At 36.2% G+C, this 23,381-nt stretch overlaps 1 protein-coding gene across 2 annotated transcripts; it reads left to right on the top strand.

Annotated features, from left to right (window-relative positions):
- The first annotated feature begins 3,934 nt into the window (after positions 1–3,934).
- LOC125663079 (transmembrane protein 272-like) lies at positions 3,935–20,135 on the top strand. Of its 2 annotated transcripts, none has more exons than XM_048895404.2 (5): positions 3,935–4,181; positions 13,340–13,453; positions 16,770–16,829; positions 17,623–17,835; positions 19,833–20,135. In XM_048895404.2, exons 1-5 carry the CDS (start codon positions 4,157–4,159, stop codon positions 20,024–20,026), a joined length of 606 nt encoding a protein of 201 aa, XP_048751361.2. In that variant the 5' UTR covers positions 3,935–4,156; the 3' UTR covers positions 20,027–20,135. The 2 variants fall into 2 exon arrangements, with proteins under 2 accessions (XP_048751361.2, XP_048751354.2); XM_048895397.2 differs by lacking the exon at positions 3,935–4,181 and adding an exon at positions 10,031–10,187.
- Positions 20,136–23,381: the final 3,246 nt, after the last annotated feature.

Genomic DNA, 23,381 nt, shown 5'->3' with positions numbered 1-23,381 from the left:
CTCGGATCAGTCCTTCATAATTAATGTCTGGAAATTTACTTTCAGCTTCAGCCGGTTCTAGAAATTAATATGCACTTAGGTGACATTGGTGTTCGCTTCAAATAAGTGATTTAACTGTTGAACTAACTCTATATCAATTTCAATTTTGCATTGCTTACCGTCTAGGAATGAAAATACCAAAATGAAAATATAGGCCTACTCACTAAATTTTCTGTTCAAATGAAGACTTCCATGGCGCAATATTTTATATCTCGAAATTGAAGAGTTCCTATAGTTTGTTTTTTGAATTAGCGATATACAAGTAGGTATGTGGAGATGCAATATATCATGCAGTAAGTTGATAAAAAAAGACTATAGGAACTCTTCAATTTCAGGAGATAAAATATTGCGCCATGGAAGTCTTCATTTGAACGGAAAATTTAGTGCTAGTTTACTTTATGGAATTTACATACTTAGACGGTAAGTAATGCAGCATTGATAACTTGCATGATGCAGATTTGGTTTAATAGTCAACTAACTTATTTGAAGTGAACAGCAGTGTCACCGAAGTGCACATTAATTGCTAGAACCGACTGAAGCTGAATATAAATTTCCAGACATGAATTATGGAGGACTGCTCCGAGAGCCGAATCTCAGCCGAGATTAAGCTCTTCCCACCATAACTGGGTGATCACTGAATGATTCAAGTAGAGAGGGGGAAAAGAATGTAAAAGTTCGCTTTAATTCTGTCACCCTTGCACTGTGTAGTTCAAATCGCAGACCTCTGGATAACGATTCAATCTTGTTTGTGGTTTTACAATATTGGAGTATCATAGGAACGGGTGTGGTAAAACCAATATAATTTGTATCGGGGTATCCTCACAGGAACTTACAAGAGGAAGAATGTTGTTCTCACATAAAATGGTTTTAATTTTCTCAGTTCAAAAGTTTTGCAGCTTCTGATATGTTGGCGTTCTGAACTTCTGAGAGTCGGACATGATTGGCATTCGCGGGAACTTCTCAAAATAGGTACACATAAACTGTATGGTGATTACGTAAATATACTCACGCGCCAGCTAGCGTTAATATTCAGATAATGTCTGTCTTTTTTTGTACACCATCCAGTTAATGACTTTTGGTTTTGCATCCATGATCGTTGGTTTTGCAAGGGAGTCTGCTGATTTTATTTTGAGCTGGTTTGTTTTGTATTTCAGTTTGTTTTTGAAAAAATAATTGTTCGTTTTGCATTATACGTCTTTCTTACCCTTTCAGCCGCCCAAGATATGACCCTCTAGAATAAAAGTCTGTAAGTAGAACTAGAAGAGCGGCTACAAATCATCAAGCATATGATCGTTTCCAGACATACAGGCGCTTGTTTCATAAACTTCGCAAGCTATACTATATAATAACACATCATCTAGTATAGCTTGCGAATTTTATGAAATAAGCGCCTGTATTTCCAGAACATCCAGAATGGAAACATGAAAGAAGAAAAGAAGTGGTGGATTTACTGGGTTTGCAACCCTTCCTTAGGTTGAAAGGGGGGGGGGGGGCATTCAACGCCAACCACCCACATACGTTTGAGACGAAAAAGGTACAAAATTGGGTAACAATCCCCATTTGAAAATTTTCTGGACCCGCTCCCGCAACTCACCCCAAATTCCAAAATCAAGGACAAAAATGCATCGGGTGTCCTTAATATTCCAACATACCACCCGAGACTGGAATGACCCACCATAAGAGGAGGTCACTGCATGATACAAAATTACTATATAGTTAGAAGCTTTCAAAGCCTTGGTATGCCCACTTGCTTCGTTGTAAATAATATAATCTCTTTTGCGTGATATTTAAATTTTCCGTGGGAAATGAGGCCCAGGTAGCCATGTAGAAGTTCTGGACTTTCATTTTCCGTGCCAACATTCGTGACGTAGAACTGACCTTCATTCATATTTATACTCTTATTGCGTATTTGCCATTTAAATACCTGAAGGATTCGCCAGTACTAGGGACAAGCCTAATACATTTTATGTGTCAATACATTATACATGTAGTCTAAAGATAATTTTTGAAATCTTGAAAATTAAATTGTCTTCTTTTTTCTGAGTATCAGATACAATGTATACGGTTACATGTTACGAGTGTATCAAACATTTAATATTCTATACTACTACAGTCCAAAAGCTCTTATACTCGTAAGTATTATTTTCTACAACCAACAATTGGCAACTGTACATGACTCTGCCCACAAAATAAAATATGGGAAGTTTAATACGCATCAATAAAGTTCAACATTATTCAAAGTACATACACCTGTAAAAATTGATTCAACATAGCACTTTGCTACTGGAATACATATAAACTCAAACTGTTTAACGGTTATTTACCTTGTGTGGCCTTAAAGTTTTCTTCCAAAGCTTTGCAAAGTTCACAACGGTTTTTCGTGAAAAGGTACCATGCCTTTGTCAACAACTTTCATTCAGAAAAACATGCAACATTACAAGTTCTCGTTAGCAGCCTTGACTATTAAAACATAGGCATTGAATGCTGTATTCGGCGTGTTTGTTGAGAGTCCTTTTCACAAGTTAAACAGTGTCCAGGTTGGAAGCGTATTTCAAACTCCGCACATGGTAATAAACAGAGATTTGACTTGAAACATTTATAAAAACTAGAAGCGTGTTTCAGTTAAGAAAAAAAAATCGAGATGGAAAACGTAATATGAAAAAAAAATGTGTTCGTGAGGGAGTCGAACCCAGTCGTTTTAAAAATAGAAAACATCTTTACACATAAAAGTCGACGACCTTATCCATCGAACCACGCAGTAGTTTCTGTGGAAACGAGGGGGTTATTTATATTCGGTCTTTCCTATCCGAAAGACAGAATATAAATAACCCTCTCGTTTCCACAGAAACTAACCACGCAGTAGACCATACATTTCTAAGGAAAATTAACTTACAGGTGAAGTTGAAAATAATACTAGTGAAGTCGTTTTGACTTTTTTTTAAATTTACAAAAAAATGCCCTCGTGAAACAAAATTTCATAGCGACAGTTTTTTAGAGGAAAACTCGAAGAACATGTTCATGCTAACTTCATTTTGTTTCACGGAGGCAGTTTTATTCAAATTCGGGGATACCCCTCCATTTTAACGCTAAAAATCATATAAATCGCCTATTGTTTGATTTAAACCCGAACTATTTTGGCTAATTTTGTCAATACACGTCTTATAAACTTATTTTCAAAAAATATTGAATAAAGACATACGTTCCAATTGGTTTTATCATATATATTTGAATATAACTTAAATTTTTCGATCTTTCATGCAACATCTTTAGGGAAATTATCACATGAGACGTGCAACACCTTCTTTAACCCAAAAGCAATTGTGGTACTTGGTATCATAGAACCTATTTATATCACATCAGAAAAAAAATATTCTGAAGTTGAACCATACATTTTTAACACATTCGATTATGGTAGCCCGGAAATCGAGCTAAGATCATATCATCTTTGCTAGCCAAGGATGATGATACACGGTGAAAAATCTATACTGGGGCTGTTTTTTTTCTTCAGAAGTTTAGTAAGGAAATTCGACAGATCAGTTTTTTTGCAGAAGCTATAAGACCTAGATGTACATATATAATCCCACAAGTTATTAAATTTCCTCATCTTTACATGTATTTTATACATCTATGATTTTCTGATACGATATGATAGCATATAACAATTGTTGAATAGCAGAGAGAGAGAGAGAGAGAGAGAGAGAGAGAGAGAGAGAGATTGAAGTTTCCATTTTGCGCGTGTCCTGAAAGAATTTAATCTTCTTTTTTTTTTTTTTTATTCCTATCATGTTTAAACTTTGGTGAATCTGTGGTGAAGTTATATTCCAATTTACTTTCTATCTATTTTTATCAGATTATCGATTTGCTTACAGAAAAGTTCTGTTATGCGTTTCAATCGATTTTAAATCTTTACTAGTACGGACAAGTACATTTCATAGACTCGTCCATTTAAACTCCAAAGACTTAATTTGTGCGAAGTCAAATAGCAAGGAAGGGGTTTACAAATACCTGTACAGCTAAGTATTTATTAGCTAGGTGAATTTCCTGTTTGGGAACATAATATACGAATGTCAACGTTCTGAAAACCGAAAGTATATGTAGGTTTTTCGATTTGTTCATCATGCATAAAGTGCCCCAATATGACGGTAAGTGTTATATATATGTAGTTTAATTCTATACTATTAATGATATATATATCAACATGTCTGTGTTATTAGCACAGACGTATAAAATACGTTTATACCTATAACTCTCGCAGGCGCGTAGGACAAGGAGGGTGAAACACATTCAACCCGCTGCCTGAAGCCCCTAGATAAATCTCTATTAGGGGACCCGAATAGATCCCCCAATTTAAGCTTCTGAAATCTTGCAACGAGTTGTGGTGATATTTGGATTCGTAGGTCTTGAGTTGATATGTATATATGCTAGTATATGATGCATCCCTTTCAGGAAGTTTTTTTAAAAAAAATATTTCACAATGATATACATGTATATTCTTATTGGGTCCTGTGTTCTCCAGATCTAAGTTTCTTGTTCAGATTTCCAGTATTCACTGATACAAATGATCAAAGTTCTGCGTTTCAGACACACACCTATAAACCCATCAGATCAGGATTAAATTCGTTCAGTTCAGCTGATAGGAAAGCTATGCTAAATTCGCCCATTGTCTGTCTGTAGTTTGCCTGTAAACATTACAAAGTTTGTTCAGATGAGGGACAATGACATATACAAGGGGATATGGTTAAGAGGTAGTAAAAAGAATGGGGCAAGTTGCTTAAAATTTTCGAAAACAACTGGACAAGAAAAACTAGAACTTGCACGAAAACTTCCTTATATAATGAAGATTCAAGTTTGTTAAAAAGAACAAGGACGCGGCGAGCCACCATGCACAGACAGGACTGAAGTTTAACACAAGGGTTCCCTATGGCAAGCCCTTTTACTATTTATTCGTAAAATAAGATATCTCTTTAAATAAGAGAAATATCTCTATTGGTTAAAGATATATCTCTGTAAGTTAAAGAGATATCTTTTTACGCTAGGGAGATATCTCTTTAACCAAAAGAGATATCTCTTTTGTTTAAAGAGATATCTCTTTAAACAAATGAGATATCTCTTTACACTTGGGAAATATCTCTTTCTCTTTGAGAGATATCTCTCAAAGCTAGAGAGATATCTCTCAGATAGAAAGAGATATCTCTCTAGCGTAAAGAGATATCTCTCTTGATATAAAAAGAGATATCTCTTTAAGTTAGAGAGATATCTCTTTAAATTTTCTAAAAGATATATCTCTGTAACCTAAAGAGATATCTCTTTAGATTTTCCCTCCCGTCATCATAATGACTTCTCCCTGTTGCATTGTCATTGAAATGATGTAACCCTATTTTTTAACCATGCAAAATACTTCTTGTGTACAAATGGCGGGAAAGGTTGAAGAGGTGGTTGGGGGTAACATTGTCAAGTTGCCGAGAGGCGAAATCTAGTCTAGCTTGCATATTTCATTTGTTATCTTTGTTTTTTGTTACCTGTATACATTTCACATGCGGTAAAAGCAAAATCTTCCCACGGGATTGCAGCCATCAGGGTGTTGCTAAAACGCGAAACGGAAAACGGAACGGAATTTAAGAATTGTTTACAAGCGATAAAACAACTTTATCTTAAAATTTTGCATCATAAATTGTGTATAAGAATTTACAAGGCATTTTACAAGAATTTTGAAATTTCGGTATTGACAGAAGTGTTAACGAGCACTGACAGCTATGAGTAGAGAATGAAAAGAACACACGTGGTTTATAACCCCCCCCCCCCCCCCCCCCGCGTGGCAAAACGTCATTAACGTACATGTACACGTATTTACACTTATCACCGTTCACCGTGTATGTGTGTACTTATAACAGGGAGTGTGATATGTATAAAACAATAAATAATAATTCATGATCTCTAGTCAGCAAGTTAAACATCTTGTGTTTAATTTATTATTTTTAACTAACAGGAGACTTAGTAACCACAACACTCCAATCCTAAATAGGGAGAACTTCTCCCGATTAATTTTTAAACTAAATACTTGTATAGCTTAACATTTGGATTAATAATGAGATGTCTTTTAATTCCATTCAAGCATAAATTCTGTGTTAGCTTTTCAGCTATTTCATATATTATGAAATGAATCTGTTAATTCCTCTTACTATTGGTCGTAAACTTCACCATAGTTAAGTTTCAATCTTTCTTTCCCGCTGTATCTCTTCAGTTTCAACACTAATCCGCAGGATATCGGTAAATGTACGAACTTTCACATAGATTCATCCCAAATGAGGCAAAACTTTTTTCTTCACCGGACTCATTCGCTTTAAAATTTGATGTGATACATAAATGTTTATTGTACCAGGTGTAGAACTAAATTCAAATTCAAATTCAGTTATCTTAAACATATATAGTTCGATTAAAAGCACGTTAAAGGGCTATGTTTGGGGGGAAATTGTTCAAAAAATAATTTTATCTTTTTCAATGTTGTTTTTTTTGGGGGGGGGGGTGTATGGGTGTACCTTTTATTCATTGGATGGGTTCATAAAAAATTTTCTTATGATACCAGCCAGAATAAAGTAATAGAATTTGAAAGGGGTTCAATTATACTTCAAGTCTTTTTCAGTATGTTACCTTATTTATTTTCTATTCATTTGTGAAACAACATACTGTCAAAATCTGGGGGCAGGGATGACAAAGCCGGGAAAAAAGATGGTGCCAATAGGCGCGTGCTTGATATTTTTATTATAACTTACTATACAAATTATTAAGCAAGAACCTGTTGGTATATTCATCCACAATAATGCATTAGTATGAGATATGAGGTATCAATATGAAATGGTGGATTCTGAGGATGACTTCCTGTTCTCTCTGTAATTTCTGCATCCCCTGTTCATAATAAGCCTTTTGATTTTGCAAAATGTTGACCTCCTCATAACATTATTGCATAATATATTTTCCGTTCCGTTCCGTTCCATTTTCCGTTCCGCGTTTTAGCAACACCCAGCCATCATGGTAAGATTTGCTTTGGCGGGCTTCCGTTTTAGGGAGAATTCCGTAAGAGCCATGCTAGAGGCTGATTAAAGTTGGAAATTGTAGGCAAATTCTTAACACTTTATCTTTTCTTCAGATCCACAACAAATTGAAAAAAACCCACCAAACTATTGTACATGCAAAGGACCATCACTGGAGTGGGTGTCAATCTGGGAGTTAAGTTTTACTAATCTCGGCTTGGCTGATTATGTGGACTGACGCCTTCACAGATGCGATGAAGGCGTCAGTCCAAATATTCAGCCAAGCCGAATCTCAGCGGAGATTAATGTTTTACCAGCGCTGGGGAGGGGCCATGCTGAGGGTTAAGTTTTACCAGCGCCGGAATCACACTAGGAGGGGGTGGGGGTTGAGGGATGGGGTTCTGTTGGAAGTTCAGTTTTACTTTGGAAAATGCAGCCGCCCAGGTTAATGATGTAACCTACGGCATGGTTCTCTTTTTGTTTTTAATCTGTCCTTTCACTCACAGAGATAGAGTCTCAGCAGAAACAGAATATTGTTTTGTTGTTGAAAAATTGGAAGTTTCCTTTGGTTGATAAAATATATAATTACGATGTTATTATACAAAAGAAGTGTTTTGGTTGATCTGTTTAGAATTCGGACACGAATTCCTAATTGGCGCCAGTGCACACACTACTTAGTTTATTGCGAAAAGGTTCCGCACAACCCCCCCCCCCCCCCCAAAAAAAAACCAACAACAACAAAAAACACAGTTACACCAAAATTTTCATCGATAAAAATCTCTGGCATTATACTGAAGGTATCATTATGGAATAATGATTAATCCAGAGTTTTTAGAAATAATGTTACTCCTTAAATACAAAAGAGATTGTGTTTTCTTAGGAGATGTCTTTCAGATTTTGATATTTAGAAGGTATCTATGAAAAGAGGGTGATTTACCTCAATACCTTCGTAAACAAAACCAAAAAAGTAGTCTACATAACATTTTGTGAAGGAAAAAAAAAAAAAAAAAAAACATTCCGAAAGACTTAGAATCGTTCCGTACTCATTTTAAAGATTTAGCGACATTTGTTCCTAGTGAAGATTATTCTAATTTGGAAGACACAGGACATACGGTTTTGACGAACTAGATATGGAAATAACCCGAGAAAGAAATATTTTCATGGTTTGGACTCTACTTTAAACGAGTGTTTCATAGAATTTAGAGCATATTTTGTACCATATTTGCACATCATTTTTAATAGCATTTTAACATCTGCCCCCCCCCCCCCCACCCCACCCAATGGTCTGACGCTGTTATTGTGCCTGTGTTAAAAAAAAAGGCTACCCTTCTGATCCAAACAAGTACAGAGGAATGTTTATTGGGAGCAGAGTGGACCGATATCACTTGACTAGCAAAGATTTATGAATGCATTCGAAATTTTACATGAAATAGGTGGTCTACGTGATTTATTATGCTTACTTACAATGGACATATTTTTATAAAATCCAGGCGCTATATAGCTGCGGAAACATATGATCGATCTACTTTTATAAGGGAATTCTGGGAATTTTCTAGACGAATGTACAGCTTCAGCTAGGACTTTTTCACGCGCTTAGTCTTCTCGTAGTCCAAACTTCCGCCAGAGGTCGTTTGTACACAAACCACAAAGTCTATGGGTAGACTAGTATGCTTGTAGTCTCGTTCAACCAGACGCTCGGCTGTTTCCGTAAATCTCCGACGAGCAGAATACTTGCCGGAGGTGACTCAGGTTGAGCATCTATTTGAACGACGCAAGCGAAGCGCTGACTCCATTCTCTCACCAGAGGGCGCGCTACGCAAGCTTCACTTTCACGTGTTGTGGAGCGTATCGTAACGCCCTCTGGTGAGAGATTGGCGCTGACTCGCTATCAGACTCTTGAAAGCGCTTGAGAAGTACGGTACACTCAATCCTTGTTTGACAACACAAGTATTTTGTAAAATCTTTAATCTATTAAACTATGTGCTTGATAGAATTACATCTTTTGTGGAAATTTTCATCACTGGGCACAATAAAAATCTAGTAAACTATATAATACTGAAAATTTTTATATTTTCTTTGGAAAATGTTATAAGGGGCAATAACTCCAATGCTGATATATTCTCTATAGTATGTCTATTATACAATAATGTCCCTGATAATTTGTGGATTATATTCATAAAGTAGCAGTTAAAAGCTGTTAACATTACAATTTTGTCATTTTAACCATTTATTTTAAAATTTTGTGTACTTTTTATGCTGTTTATTGAAAATATGTGAATTTCTGATGTTGATGTTTTAATTTATATCTCTTTATGCATGTCTGATATCTTTAAAATGGTGATAACTTATATATTTCCATGGTTATTGATTAAATGATTGGAAATCAATACAGTTAACGTTTTTTTTCTAGTTTGAACCCACAAATAACGCAAAGTCACATAAAGGCGAATCTCAGACCAGTGTCACACAAAGTGAATGGAAAAATCTTGCCTGAACTTCGATCGCATGTAAAATGGTAGCTGCAAAACTGTAGCTCTCTGAAAAAAATATTTTGACATATCGTTGTATTCTTGAGTTGCTGTCTCATAAATTTAATATAAAAAAAAATCTTAACATGTTTTCCTACTATACTTGTGTCTAAACATACCTTCAAATATTCATTAAAGCCCCATACGACCTGAAAACTCATCTCTAAAGCTTACAGAAGGTACAATCTGACTATTCCGAACGACTTATGAGGGTGATTGGTGGGAGAATAACATATTTTGGATAAAGCTTTGGTTCTGTATAAAATAATTTCATTCTGGGGGGAGGTGGGGTATGTACATACGATCTATACAAGCTATCTACACTTCAGGTGCCTGTGATCATGACCGTTCCTTATTGTAAACAGTAATTGACAGCCCCTCCCCTATTTAAAAAATAACCCATTTTTAAATGCTATATAATTTTAGACTACAATTCGAATCTATTTGAAATACTTCACACGGCATGTATCTTATATATCGACCGCGTCCGGGACGCTATTCACTATAGTTGTAGTGTGTTTACAAGCGGAACAGATATAAGGTTTAAAACCTTCCTATACAGCTGTCATGTCGGAAGAAAAACATATAGTAGGTAAGTACATTCCAATGCATTAGTAAAGTTAATGTTCTCTTTTAATTTGGGGGTGAGGATGGGGGTGGGGCGGTTCAGATGAAATGTACATAATGTTTTAATTATACTGGCCTAATACACAACTGCTTATTAGTGCATAGGTATGCATACTTTGGAGTGTTTGTCTACAAAGACCGTGCTTTTTGTCTACAAAAGACCATACACACGGTACGCTCATTTTGTGACATCGTATCTTCTTAACCATCTTAAGGTGTTGTTGTTTTTTTTTTTTTTTTTTTAATCGATGACAAGTACCTCTGTACACACGTGTCTGCGAAACGTATTTTGCATCACCATCTGCTTTCGATTATTGAGATATACCGGGGACTTATTGACGGGATTAAATCAGCTGTAAATATTACATTGATCAAGTCTCGATTTTTCCTTCAAAGTAAACATCCATCATAGCTTCTCAAATTTATTAAACACATGTATGTATGACGTGACTCACTCGTCCCTGTCCCAGTAAAGCATAGTAATTTTATACTCTCACATGACAAACTTAAAAAAAAATCAGCAAACAGTTAAGTAGCTATATATATATACTACGTACTCTTCTGCTGAAAGAAACGGGATGATATTTCTGAACATGTTTCATAACATTATTAAATCACTTTCAATGCCACGTTTTATGCTAAGAGTCAAAGATGCGTTGTAAGCTGTTTTACGCAGTGAATAGACTGGTCTATTGTATTCACATAATAATGATTCTTTGTTATAACATTTTATTTTTATATTACCTTGACATATTGGACACGAGTGAAATAAACGAAGTAATGTTCTAAAGGCCACAAGTTGTTTTACCCGGCAGTCGACGAAATCTTTATAGGGGTCAGCGGCGTAGCTTGGGGAAGATAAATATGGAAGCAGAAAGAGCAGGGGTTTGGGGGCCGCCCTAAGGCCCCCAATGGGTCCAGGGCAAAACCCTGGTGGGGGCTCAGGGGGCGAAGCCCCCGGAAGCTCGTGCATTTTAGACAATTAAGATAGGTATTTTCAAAGTCTCCAATACACACTTTAATTTTAAACACAGGCACATGGGGTAAGAAGGGGGAAAAAAAACCAACCGATTATCCAATAGTTTTACTGCAATTTTTTTTTTTGGAGACGTTTTGTACTCTTTTTATAACAACTAAATTAAATGTGTTTTTGAATTCCGTGAAAGCTTAATTAAAACTACTAAAATTCGATGCATCTAAATTGAAAGAAGATACAATCGAATTTTAGTAGTTTTAAATAAAGCTTTGACAGAGTTCAGAAACACATTAGTTGTTATAACTAGAGTAAATATCGTCTCCAAAAAAATTGCAGTTAATCTAATTAATAATTTTTTTTTTTTACCCGCAACAATGTGGAAGCACATGCTTCCGTGCTTCATAGGAAGCTACGCCACTGGGGGATTTTTCATTCTACTTGTTAAAAATGTTTGCTGATTTACCTCAGTACCAGAATATTTCGCTGGTATCATCGCAACACTGACTCAGTGACTCGGAAGGAGACCAAGCCCATTGTGACGCGGGAAATCGAGATATGGCGTTTCCATACATATTACATCCATAATGCATGTTTTAGATAAGTGGTGTTAAAATCAAATTAAACACAATATAGGATACCTGCATCTCATCCATGGATCATCCCCTCCTTACTAATACCACAAGGAAGGGGAACCTATGTATGAAACAAGTGTCTGTGGTTCAACCTACCTTTTTGGGACAGAAAGGGGACATTGTACAAACTTGGGTCGCAATCCCCCTTTGATTGATTGATTGATTGCATCTTGCTTAACGTCTCGTTCGAGAATTTTTCACTCATATGGAGACGTCACCAAGACCGGTGAAGGGCTTTAAATTTAGGCCTATGCTTTGCGCTTACGGCCATTGAGCAGTGAGGGTTCATAAGCGTGCCACACCTACTGTGACACGGGACACCCGTTTTTAAGGTAATCTCCGAGGACCCGTGATATTCACACCTGATGCCGAACGTTTGTCACTACTTGTTTTAACCACTTAGGTCTGTCGCGGAACTTTTTTGGATCCGCCAGCATGTGCCACGTGAATATCGCAGAACTTAATAGGTCACCGGAGTCACTCAGGTCAGGTGACCTATTGCTATTGGTCTGTGTCCGTCGTTGTGCGTTGTGCGTCGTCCGTTAACAACTTCTTCCCAGAAACTACTGGGCCAATCTTGACCAAATTTGGTATGTAACATCTGTAGATGAAGGAGACCGTCAATTGTAAATTTCATGACGCCCCACCCAAAGGGGCCTTAATTTTGGGATAAAAACTGTAAAATTGATGTATTTGTTTAAAAGTCTTCTTCAGTAATGATGAGCAAGGAAGCCTCTACCAAAATTTTAAATTTCATGATCCCCGGGTTAGAGGTTCTGACCCCAGGGTGGGACCAAACTTGGTATATAGTGTTTTTGTGTAAAACACTTAAATAACATCTTCTTTAGTGCTATTGATACTAAATTGAAACTAAATAAATATTTAAAAAGAGCAAAATAGTCCTTTATTAGAATTGTAAATTTGATGATCCCAGGGGTAAGGGTTATGGTATCAGGGTAGTACTTAGTATATACAAGTACTATTTACAATGTATGTGTAAGTTTGCTGTCAGATACTGTATAAAATCTAAATGCATACTTAGGAATAGCAGGAAACGGATGTACAAAAATGGTGAATTTCACAACCCAGGGTTTTGACTCTAGGATGGGTTCAAATTAGTCATATCTTTTAATGTTAATACATATATAATTTTAATCAGTGTATGCACTTTTGAGGGCTTTGAAGTCTTAATTAAGAACACATCTTGTTTTATACTGTTGCTGAACATTAGAATTTAGCTTAGATATTCAGAACAGGAAATATTTCTAGATTTCATAGCTCTTGGGAGTAATGATACTTTTTCACTAGTACTCAGGTGACCGATAAGGCCTATGGGCCTCTTGTTAATTTTGAATTAATATCACCATGTTGATTTGCACCCGACAAACTCTAGCTGACTTGGAAATTCATGTGAATTTTTGTTCATTATAATTTATATCCAACAAATGTATGATTTTCAGTGTAATAAAACAAATAGCGAATGTAGTTGAGTTTTTTCTATCGTTTTAGACGAACCACCGCCATCCTACGATTCCCTGTACGGTAGAATTAAAAAGGCCAAAGTTGAGTCAGACAGCAATGTTGGATTCGCCAGAACGGTAGCTACTTTGCTATTTACATCAGGTATGTCGTGCAAAATATTTATGAATTATGTTTTATACCAATTGTTAGTCCGTTCTTTACACACTGATTTTCACTATGGATTATTCCGCTTAACAGATCAAGATAGATGGATCAAGGCATGTGGCACCAATCAGGGTGGATGCTTGATCCTTATAGGCACCTGATCCCACCCCTAGTGTTTCCAGAAATATGTATTTGCCCTACTCTCAATTTTGTATTCCTTATAAGATTCCCCAGATTAATCTGGCACTGTTTGCTATCTTCACCTTTACATTTGTGTTCAGAAATCTGCCACTTTCTACCACCTTCACAATGGTTACATTAACGTCTGCTCTCAGTACACCTTTACAATGGTTACATTAACGTCTGCTCTCAGTACACCTTTACAATGGTTACATTAACGTCTGCTCTCAGTACACCTTTACAATGGTTACATTAACGTCTGCTCTCAATACACATTTACAATGGTTACATTAACGTCTGCTCTCAATACACCTTCACAATGGTTACATTAACGTCTGCTCTCAGTACACCTTTACAATGGTTACATTAACGTCTGCTCTCAGTACACCTTTACAATGGTTACATTAACGTCTGCTCTCAATACACCTTCACAATGGTTACATTAACGTCTGCTCTCAGTACACCTTTACAATGCTTACATTAACGTCTGCTCTCAGTACACCTTCACAATGGTTACATTAACGTCTGCTCTCAGTACACCTTTACAATGGTTACATTAACGTCTTTCTTAGTACACCTTCACAATGGTTACATTAACGTCTGCTCTCAGTACACCTTCACAATGGTTACATTAACGTCTGCTCTCAATACACCTTCACAATGGTTACATTAACGTCTGCTCTCAGTACACCTTTACAATGGTTACATTAACGTCTGCTCTCAGTACACCTTCACAATGGTTACATTAACGTCTGCTCTCAGTACCCCTGCTACACGTTCTCTAGGAGTCTGTTCTCAATTACTTTTAGTAGTCCTTTACTGATTTCTTGTTTATAATTTTACAATAGTCAGAGCCTTCTGGATAGGTCTGATATTTTTATTTTGGGACATTTCTTCTTCATATTCCTCCTATAGTAGTACTGATCATTACGCTATTCTGTTGAGTTATGATTACTTATCGGTCAGATTTTACCGATCGTTTTAATTCAATTTTGATGATTCCATGGATATACATAACATCTTTGTCAATGATTTCTTATTTCTAACTCATTCCTCTTCTTTTTCATTTCCTTAAATTGCTCGAAAACTACCCTTCTCTAGCTTGATTTTTTGCTGATCAATCATTTCCCAAGTTGTTTGGCCTATCTGTCTTTGGACTCCACCTGCATTTTCCTTTGTATGGGTTGAATTGCCGTGAACACATTGTCTTGGCCAGATAAACGGAGTGATCCATATTCAAAATCAGTAACGGTCAAACACTTTATATCAAACACGTCAGAAAAGATTCAATCAAATGGCAGACTATATCTGCAAATCACAAAACATTTCTCAAATCAACATCATTAAAACATACGACTTTTCAACACTTTACACGACCATTTCTCACGATAAATGAAAGTCTAGACTTTTTGACACCATAGACAGTTGCTTCTTCAACAACAATGGGATATCTAGTGATCAGTCATTCAAAAATTACTTTGTTAACACTACTGATGCTACGAACAAGTACTCTGAAAGTGATACTGAAAGATTCTTGAGTTCCTTATTGACAATATCTCAGTAGTATTTGGTGATCAGGTCTTCCAACAGTCTTTTAGAATTCTCATTGGCACGAATTGTGCTCCTTTATTAGCCGACTTATCTGATATTCTTTCGAAGCAAAATTTATTCAAAAGCTTCTCTTGAGAAGAAAAACTCTTTTGCTGTTGCCTTCAACTTGACATTAAAATATATCGTTTTATCTATTAACAATAGATCATTTTCATTCATATCTCGATTCGATATATCGCAGTGAACTCGAAATAAAAGGCATCACAGAGTCTTCCATGTCTGTTTTGTACTTACATATTTTATTGAACATGAATGTGTACGGCAAACTAACAACTCAACTTTATGACAAATCGGATGACTTCAGCTACTCCTTCGTCAACTTCCCATATTTATGTAGCAAAATTCCATTATCACCTTCATATGGTGTTTATGTCTCTCATCTGATTCGTTAAACAAATGCTTCTTCTGCGTATGGTCAGTTTTTAAACCGAGAATGCTCCTGACAAACATTTTGATGTTACTGGGGTTTCAAAAGTCTCGTTTAAAGACAACATTTCGCAAATTCGTTATAACGGTCTAGTTTGCCAATGCAACCTGTCTTTGGGTTAGATGATGCCCGACGTGTTTCATACTGATTGTTAAGCCGTTATTGGCACACTGATTCTGACTACGGATTACTCAGTTTACCTGATCAACATATAGGGCTCGAGACGGGTGTTACTGGTCAACAGGGGATGTCTATTTCTCCTAGACACCTGATCCCACCTCTGGTATATCCATGGGTTCGTGTTTGTCAAATTCTTAATTTTGTATTCCTTATAGAAGTTATGAGATTGATCACTGTTGGATATATTCACCTTTTTATTATTGTCATAAAAACATGGAATTTTAGAAGAATAGATTTGAAACGAAATTTTTGCCACCCTCTAACATCAACTTGGTTGTCAGTATCCTGCCTCGGTTTAAAAAATGTTCACACGTAGAACATGCTTTCGCGTATGGAATCAGTCGCGAGACATAAACTCTACGTGCAGATGATAATAGAAAATTACTATATAGATATCGAAAGTTAACAACGGAGAAGTTGAAGCCATCCTGTTTGTCATGAAGTCAAGTACTTAGTTTGCCATCAATATCTACATCTATGTTCTGTAAAACATCCAAGAATGAAACATATGTGGAAGACTATTGTGTTTAATTTCGAATCGAAGTATATTAATATCGAATGAACATTTTGATGAGAAATGAATATCGTTAATACATAAAACGTCGTCGATGTGAAGCAGAGGACCACTTTCTTATTCTCATGTTGAAGACATTGAATAGATTCTACTTCACAAGGATATATTTCTATCCATGGGTTCGTTTGCTACCATCTGCTCCATATGCCACTGGTGCTTGACAGTGTCCTCCTTGTCGTAAACAGAAGCCTGCAGTGTTCACTGACACATTAGCTTGCAGATATCAAGCAGAACAGTAGATACTAAAATGTTTTATGAACTTTCAGGAATTGGGAAATGTTTTGAATGAATTGTTATACTAATATGTGAAATTCTTTTACACTTTTCCAAATGTATTTCAGTCGGATGCACCATTTGTTTAATACTGATCTTGGCAGTCCCAGTTGCAAATATTGTTATTGGTAAGTTCATCCTTAAACCTTGATCAGATATGATATTCACCAGTTTAAAGACTAGAATATGATAGATTTATAGTTTTTTATTATTTGCCAATCTTTTGTTGGTAAGAATTATCAATATCATCTTCTCGTGTTCACCTTTTCTATAAAACACTTAGATACAAATGATACTTATGATATTTCAACTGGATATAATGAAAATAATTAAATATGTATATAGGGGATGCTTACTCCTCCTAGGCACCTGATCCCACCTCTGGTGTGTCCAGGGGTCCGTGTTTGCCCAACTATCTATTTTGTATTGCTTGTAGGAGTTATGAGATTGATCACTGTTCGTTATCTTCACCTTGCATATAGATATGAGGCCAATGGGTCACATCACTCACACGAACATTTAGATTTCCTTCTTGATTTACCGGGGTATATTCATTTACCATGATCAACACTGTAACAGATTATTTACATGTTATTGCAGCCTTGTAAGTGTACATCCTCTAAGGAATTTTTAATTTCGTGTATTCTGATGTAGAACTTTGAACCCCTATTGTGGGCCCAGGATTATGATTGAACACGCTTCTACATTGTATGATGATGTTCGCATATAAATTTGACAAATTCTGCCAATATATTTCTTCGTTGAGAAAATATTTAAGACGTAAATTTTCAATTATAAAAATACACGAGGGTATGAACTGCAACGTTTGACAACAGCATACTTCATGAAATGCGTTTCAAGTTCATAATAGTATTGGCATATGTTCTCAATATTTTATTATCGATATTTGTAATATTCTAGGTGCACTTTATCTGGACAAATGTCCAATACAGCGGTACATTCCTATATACATGATTGTGTCTGGGGCCGTGGGGATTGTATACAATGTGTTTGGCATCCTGAAGAAGATGGCCAAGAGAAGTGAGGATGAGGATACTGAGGAACGCCCGGGGACCTTCACCAGTGTGTGCAGCTGTGTCTTTGGCTGTTTTCTGTTTGCTTGGTTCATTGCAGGTGAGTTTCTCAATAATAACATTGATATCTGACATTGCTATTTTGATTCAAGTATACATGAAGTGATAATGATAATAATAATGTTTCATCAAATTGTTTTTGATTCTTCCTCCATTTTGCGTATTCTTAAGAAAGGAATGAAAAGCGTTAGGTCCTGATAAGTTGGTGCCCGTCTCAAAATTTCGTAAAATTCTTTGCCAAAACCTCGTCCAAACATTTGTTGAGGTATAGCCTTTAAGCATGCACTTGAATTTATGTCTCATGTGTGAGACGGAAGTCTTATTGGACACTGGAAATTGCGCTAAACAATCGGAATAATCTGGCAAAGGAAGGTGTGGTATTGTAACATTTTTGACATGAAATTGAATCCCTTTTTACGGGGAAACATTCTGAATATAACTATTTAAAACGCATGGTTCTTTTCGTTATACTAGACAGTCAAGAAAAGAGAAACACCCGACTTGAAATTTTATCATATAAAGCATTCTTGTTAGGCTTTGTTTTCATATGCACCAATTTAGATTGCTACAGTTACGTATTCCCTTCCTTTGTCCTCCCCTTGAAATGTTACAACACGAGATAATAGATGTCCCTGCTTTCTTCAATTCTTTACTATTCTGGTATTTGTCTTTTCGGTGATTTATTTCACTTTGGCAAGTATCTCTAAAATATATAGCTTGGAAGAAATATACTTTCTGAATATAGGTCTTCAATTAAATTGTCCCTCATTGGGCGCACCCTTACATCAATGATTTCCCAATTCAGTGCTTGAGTTTTGTGCTAATCAGTTGTCCATATAGCTGCATTGGTACTCTATACCATACGTTCTTTCGCTGAGCATTGTAATCATATTCTTTGGTTACTGAAGGCGCAGGTTTATACTAGATTCTGTATTTGACATTTCTGATTCAAAATTTAAAATAGTAGTATTAATGTTATATTGCTTCAACACTTTCAAGGTTGACAAGTTCTCTAGCCCATAGTGGTCATGCGTCCTTTGGTTGTGAATGCGCCAGAGAAACACTTTGTTGATACTGCAGTTAGTAACGGCGTACAAGTTATTTCTTAATTGGTCGTATAAATAAATGGGGTAGCCGCTACTAGTGAGCTTCCGTAAAGCACGTCGTTGACTTCACCGTGAACACTACTCACCGCGTTTGTACTACTATGCTGTTGTCTGAATTACTAACACTTTGATTTTCTTTCTTGCCTTATTATCCTCAGTCTCCCATTTGTATCTTAAATCGCTCCAATTATAAACAGCTATCGCATATTAAACGTATCTTTTGCAAAAGAAATCGACTTTGCAAGTATAGAATTCACAAAAACCAGCAGCCTCCAAAACAAGTCCACACATATCGAAATATAATTACTGTTCTGACACGATACAGTATCACAATGTCTTGGGAAAGCTTTCACTATTATTCCGTTAACTGCGTGTAACTTCGCTGGATCGAGCGTGCAAATCACTCTCATTGCTTGGCCGTATGATTTCAATAAAAGTTAGGAAGGCCACTCTATGTCCTTCTCTAAATGAAAGATGAAGATAACGAACTCCTATAAGCAATATAAAATAAAGAGTTTGCAAACATGGACTCCTGGATACACCATAGGTAGGATCAAGTGCCTAGGAGGAGTAATCATCCCCTGTCGACCGGTTACACCCGCCGTGATCCCTATATCTTTAAACGGAGTTATCCATAGTCAAAATCAGTGTGCCGAGAACGGCCTTACAATCAGTATGAAACACGTCAGACAGCATTTGACCCAATGATAGTTTGTATTGGCAAAGTAGATCGTTATAACGACCATAGAATTTGCGAAATGCTGTGGTTTGTCACTGAGAACAAAGGTAAAATCTGTTAGAGGCCTTGTCCAAAAATTTGCACTCTCGATCTAGCGAAATGATACCCTGTTATTGGAACGATAGTACGTCTATATCCTTACCTCCACACTGATGTCACACACAATATTGATATACTTGATTTCCTTTACAGGTAACGTATGGATCTACAGTATTTACGATGAATGGTCTTCAGACCCGGCGTCCGGGATCAAGTATTGCCACCCCACGTGTTACCTGTTCGCCTTCTGGACCACTACGTTGGTCTACATTCTGATGGGAGCATCCATTTTCTTTGGGTGCTGTTCCGCCTGCATCGCTGCGTGCTTGGGATGTTGCAAAGACTGAATGAAATCCGTTATTCTATAGCGTGAAACATCTGTATAACGAGATTCGGATACCATTGTAAATCTAATATGTAACTGTTTTAGATTATTGAATTTAATATGTAAATCTACTTTAGTTTTGAATGCAAAGTGGAGTATTCCAATACAACTGTATTTGAGAAAACACATGATATACCGAAGAGCAAATCATCAGTTTCTACGATTTCTTCGGTACATCGGGTTTGGATTCGTTTTTATTTTAGATCATATATGATCTTGATTCGCTTATCAGAGATTTCGCAATTTGCTACGATTCAGAGACGCTTGCGACTTGCCCTAACAAAGAGTTGTCATTTTGCAATGATCATTTGATAAAAAGGTGCTTGTTATCTTAATGAATCGGGTTCTGTCAATATATTCATATCATGTTAGACATGCTACTAGATAATGGATTGACCCGATTTGCCCAGGGTTGGGCGATTATGATTTACCCATACGAATAAATACCAAGTGCGGATGGAGATATTAGCCCGCCTTCCGATTATACTGTGGAAAGCCTTGAACGATCGAAGCAAGAAAGAGGAGATGGAAGTCTCTACGACCCATTGAAGGGCCAATCCACTCCCCGGGATGCTGAAGAAACCCCCATATCAATGAGATCCATGGATCGCTCATCACCCTCATCGTAATAAACATAATGTTACATGTACCAGGTCCTCAACATGGTAAACAGTGCATGCTGAATAATGTTTCTTCATTGGATACGGTTGTGTCGGAAGAAAGCGGAGAAGAGGGTTTGTCTGAGAGAGCTGAAGGAGCTGCATCACAAGAAATAAAGCAATACTGGTGCATGTAGGTTAGTTGATGGACTTGAAACAGATTGACATCTACCCCACGTGTCATGGGTCTAAATAAGCCTTTGAACAAAGGTTGCACCGGTAGTTAACCACGGTAATTCTGTCAATAGGCAATACAAGATAATGTTGATGCACAACATCAAATCGGCCGCGAAAATTAAAAATTTTCTAAACTAGTTCCAAAGAAAAACACAGAAATTGTAATATGAGATATTTTATCTAAAAATGGAAACAAGATTAAGAAACAATTTACTTTGAATACTCAGTTATCATGTTATATTATCATATTAATATATTATCATTAATGCTAGAACACTAAAGAGTTTAAAAGATAAATTATAAATGTATGAAATATCAAATTCATTTTTTAGGTTTCAATATTGAATGTGTCCGGTTAAGCAGGACTTGAAATAAATCATTATAAAATGGGCAGGTGCGCCTTAAAAGATCGTAAACTTGCAAGTGCTACAACATGTATATCGAAGAAGTTCAGAGAAAACATATATAAAAATACGGACGTCACCCAAGTTTGTCCATTAAAATAATGCTGGACGCAGGGAGTCAACAGCGTTGTTCAACAAGACTGGATAAAATTAAAAAACTGAAATATTATTTATTCCCAAATTAGATTGCAGCATGTGGACTTGAAAATTCTATTAGTTTTACACCGGTTTATATCATTAAAATACTGTCCATTGTTTTGAACTAACTTTAGAAATAATGGCAATAAATTACATTCCATGCAGTAAATTGTATTCATTTTACTTATAAAAAAGATAATGATATTATTTAGTTTTCATCTTCATTATTTTTGAAAAAAGTTTGTTAGTAGCAAGCCGCCTTAATATGTTTTGATGATAATACAAATACAGTTTATCTCGTCAGAGTCACCAGAAGGACTGGCTTTTGACCATGCTAATCTGTGAACTTGACCGTTTATGTTGTAAGCAGTACTTGATAGCCCCTCCCCCTTTAAAATAATAATCCATATTTAAATGCTATAATGTTAGACTACAATTGGAATCTATTTGAATTATTTCACATGATGTATCTTATATATTGATCACTTCCGGGACGTTTTTCAGTATAATACGAGTAGTTATAGCTGGTTACAAGAGGAACAGCTACATAAGGTTTTAACCTTTCTGGACGTCTGTCATGCCGAGAAGAGTAGGCATGTACATTCCAATGCCTTAGTCAAATTAATGTTCTCTTTTTATTCGGAGCTGAGGGTGGTTCAGGTGAAATGGACATGGTGCTGATGCATTATAATGGTCTAATAAACAGCTTCTTATTAGTATATACCTGCATACTTTGTAATTTCTGCCTACAAAAGACCATATGCACGGTCTGTTCATTTTGTGACATCGTATCTTCTTCAACCATTGTAACGTGCGGATGCACTAACTGGGCAAGAAGATACAAACTCCATAAAAACTGGGCCCCACCAGATGACTGCAAAATTGTTGAGTGTGGCGGAAAACATCAATCAACCATTGAAAGTGAAATAAATGTATTACCCAGGATACAAAAAGAAAACATTAATGTTGAAAATACACAAAATCTCTGATGTTTCACAATCTAACAAACTTCTAGTCCATGACTGGAGTGTTATCCAGTAATGAATACTTGAAATGCAAGTCTAACTCTCTTAGACCTATTAAAAATTCCAAACTGGTCATAATTAACTAGTAAAGTAAACCAGTAATACATTGATAAATATTATAATTCAATCTCTGAATTAAGTCCTCCCCCCACACCACTTAATGTTATCAAACTTTTAACCCCTAAAAAACTAGATATTAAACATACGCCTTGATACGTGGTGTAGTCTACTATGTAATCGCTGCAACTACGCGTTCTTACTACAGACACGTCATATAATAATACAAAATGGCACAAGGTAACAACATTGCTTTTGTTTGTAAGGCTCATTATTACAACTGTATTTTTAACTTGGCATTAATTCCCTCTTTGGTAATCGTACTTATACTCTAATTGCTCTTTCAAAAGACGAAATTCTTCAAAACTATGCTTCAGTTTTAGACACATTTAATATTCCAGTCAATGGTTCGAATGAATATGAGTTGCCGTACCTATACTGAATTCCTAAAACTTCATAAAAAACCCTTACAAAGATACATTGCTGGATCCTGTAAATGTTCTACCAAGCTCCTATCTTTGCTCCTCACGAAAATATTAACAGTTGTGAAGGAGAAACTTTAAACGTACTGTGCGACTACATATGCCAAAAGTGGTGTAAATCAAATGTAGATTCTAACAAATTTCAAAGAACTTTTAGTAAACTTGAAATCGCAAAACTTTTCGGAAATCAAAAACATCGAAGCGCATGACTTTTCAACACTTTACACGACCATTCCTCACGATAAATTAAAAACTAGACTTTTTGACATCATAGACAGTTGCTTCTTCAACAGAAATTGAAAACGCAAATATTCCTATCTAGTGATCAGTCATCCAAAAATTACTTTGTTAAACGCCACTCTGACTCAACGCACA

The sequence above is a fragment of the Ostrea edulis genome, chromosome 1, assembly GCF_947568905.1.
Source record: "Ostrea edulis chromosome 1, xbOstEdul1.1, whole genome shotgun sequence".
Classification (NCBI taxonomy): domain Eukaryota; kingdom Metazoa; phylum Mollusca; class Bivalvia; order Ostreida; family Ostreidae; genus Ostrea; species Ostrea edulis.
This window is presented reverse-complemented; position numbering and strand designations above follow the sequence as displayed.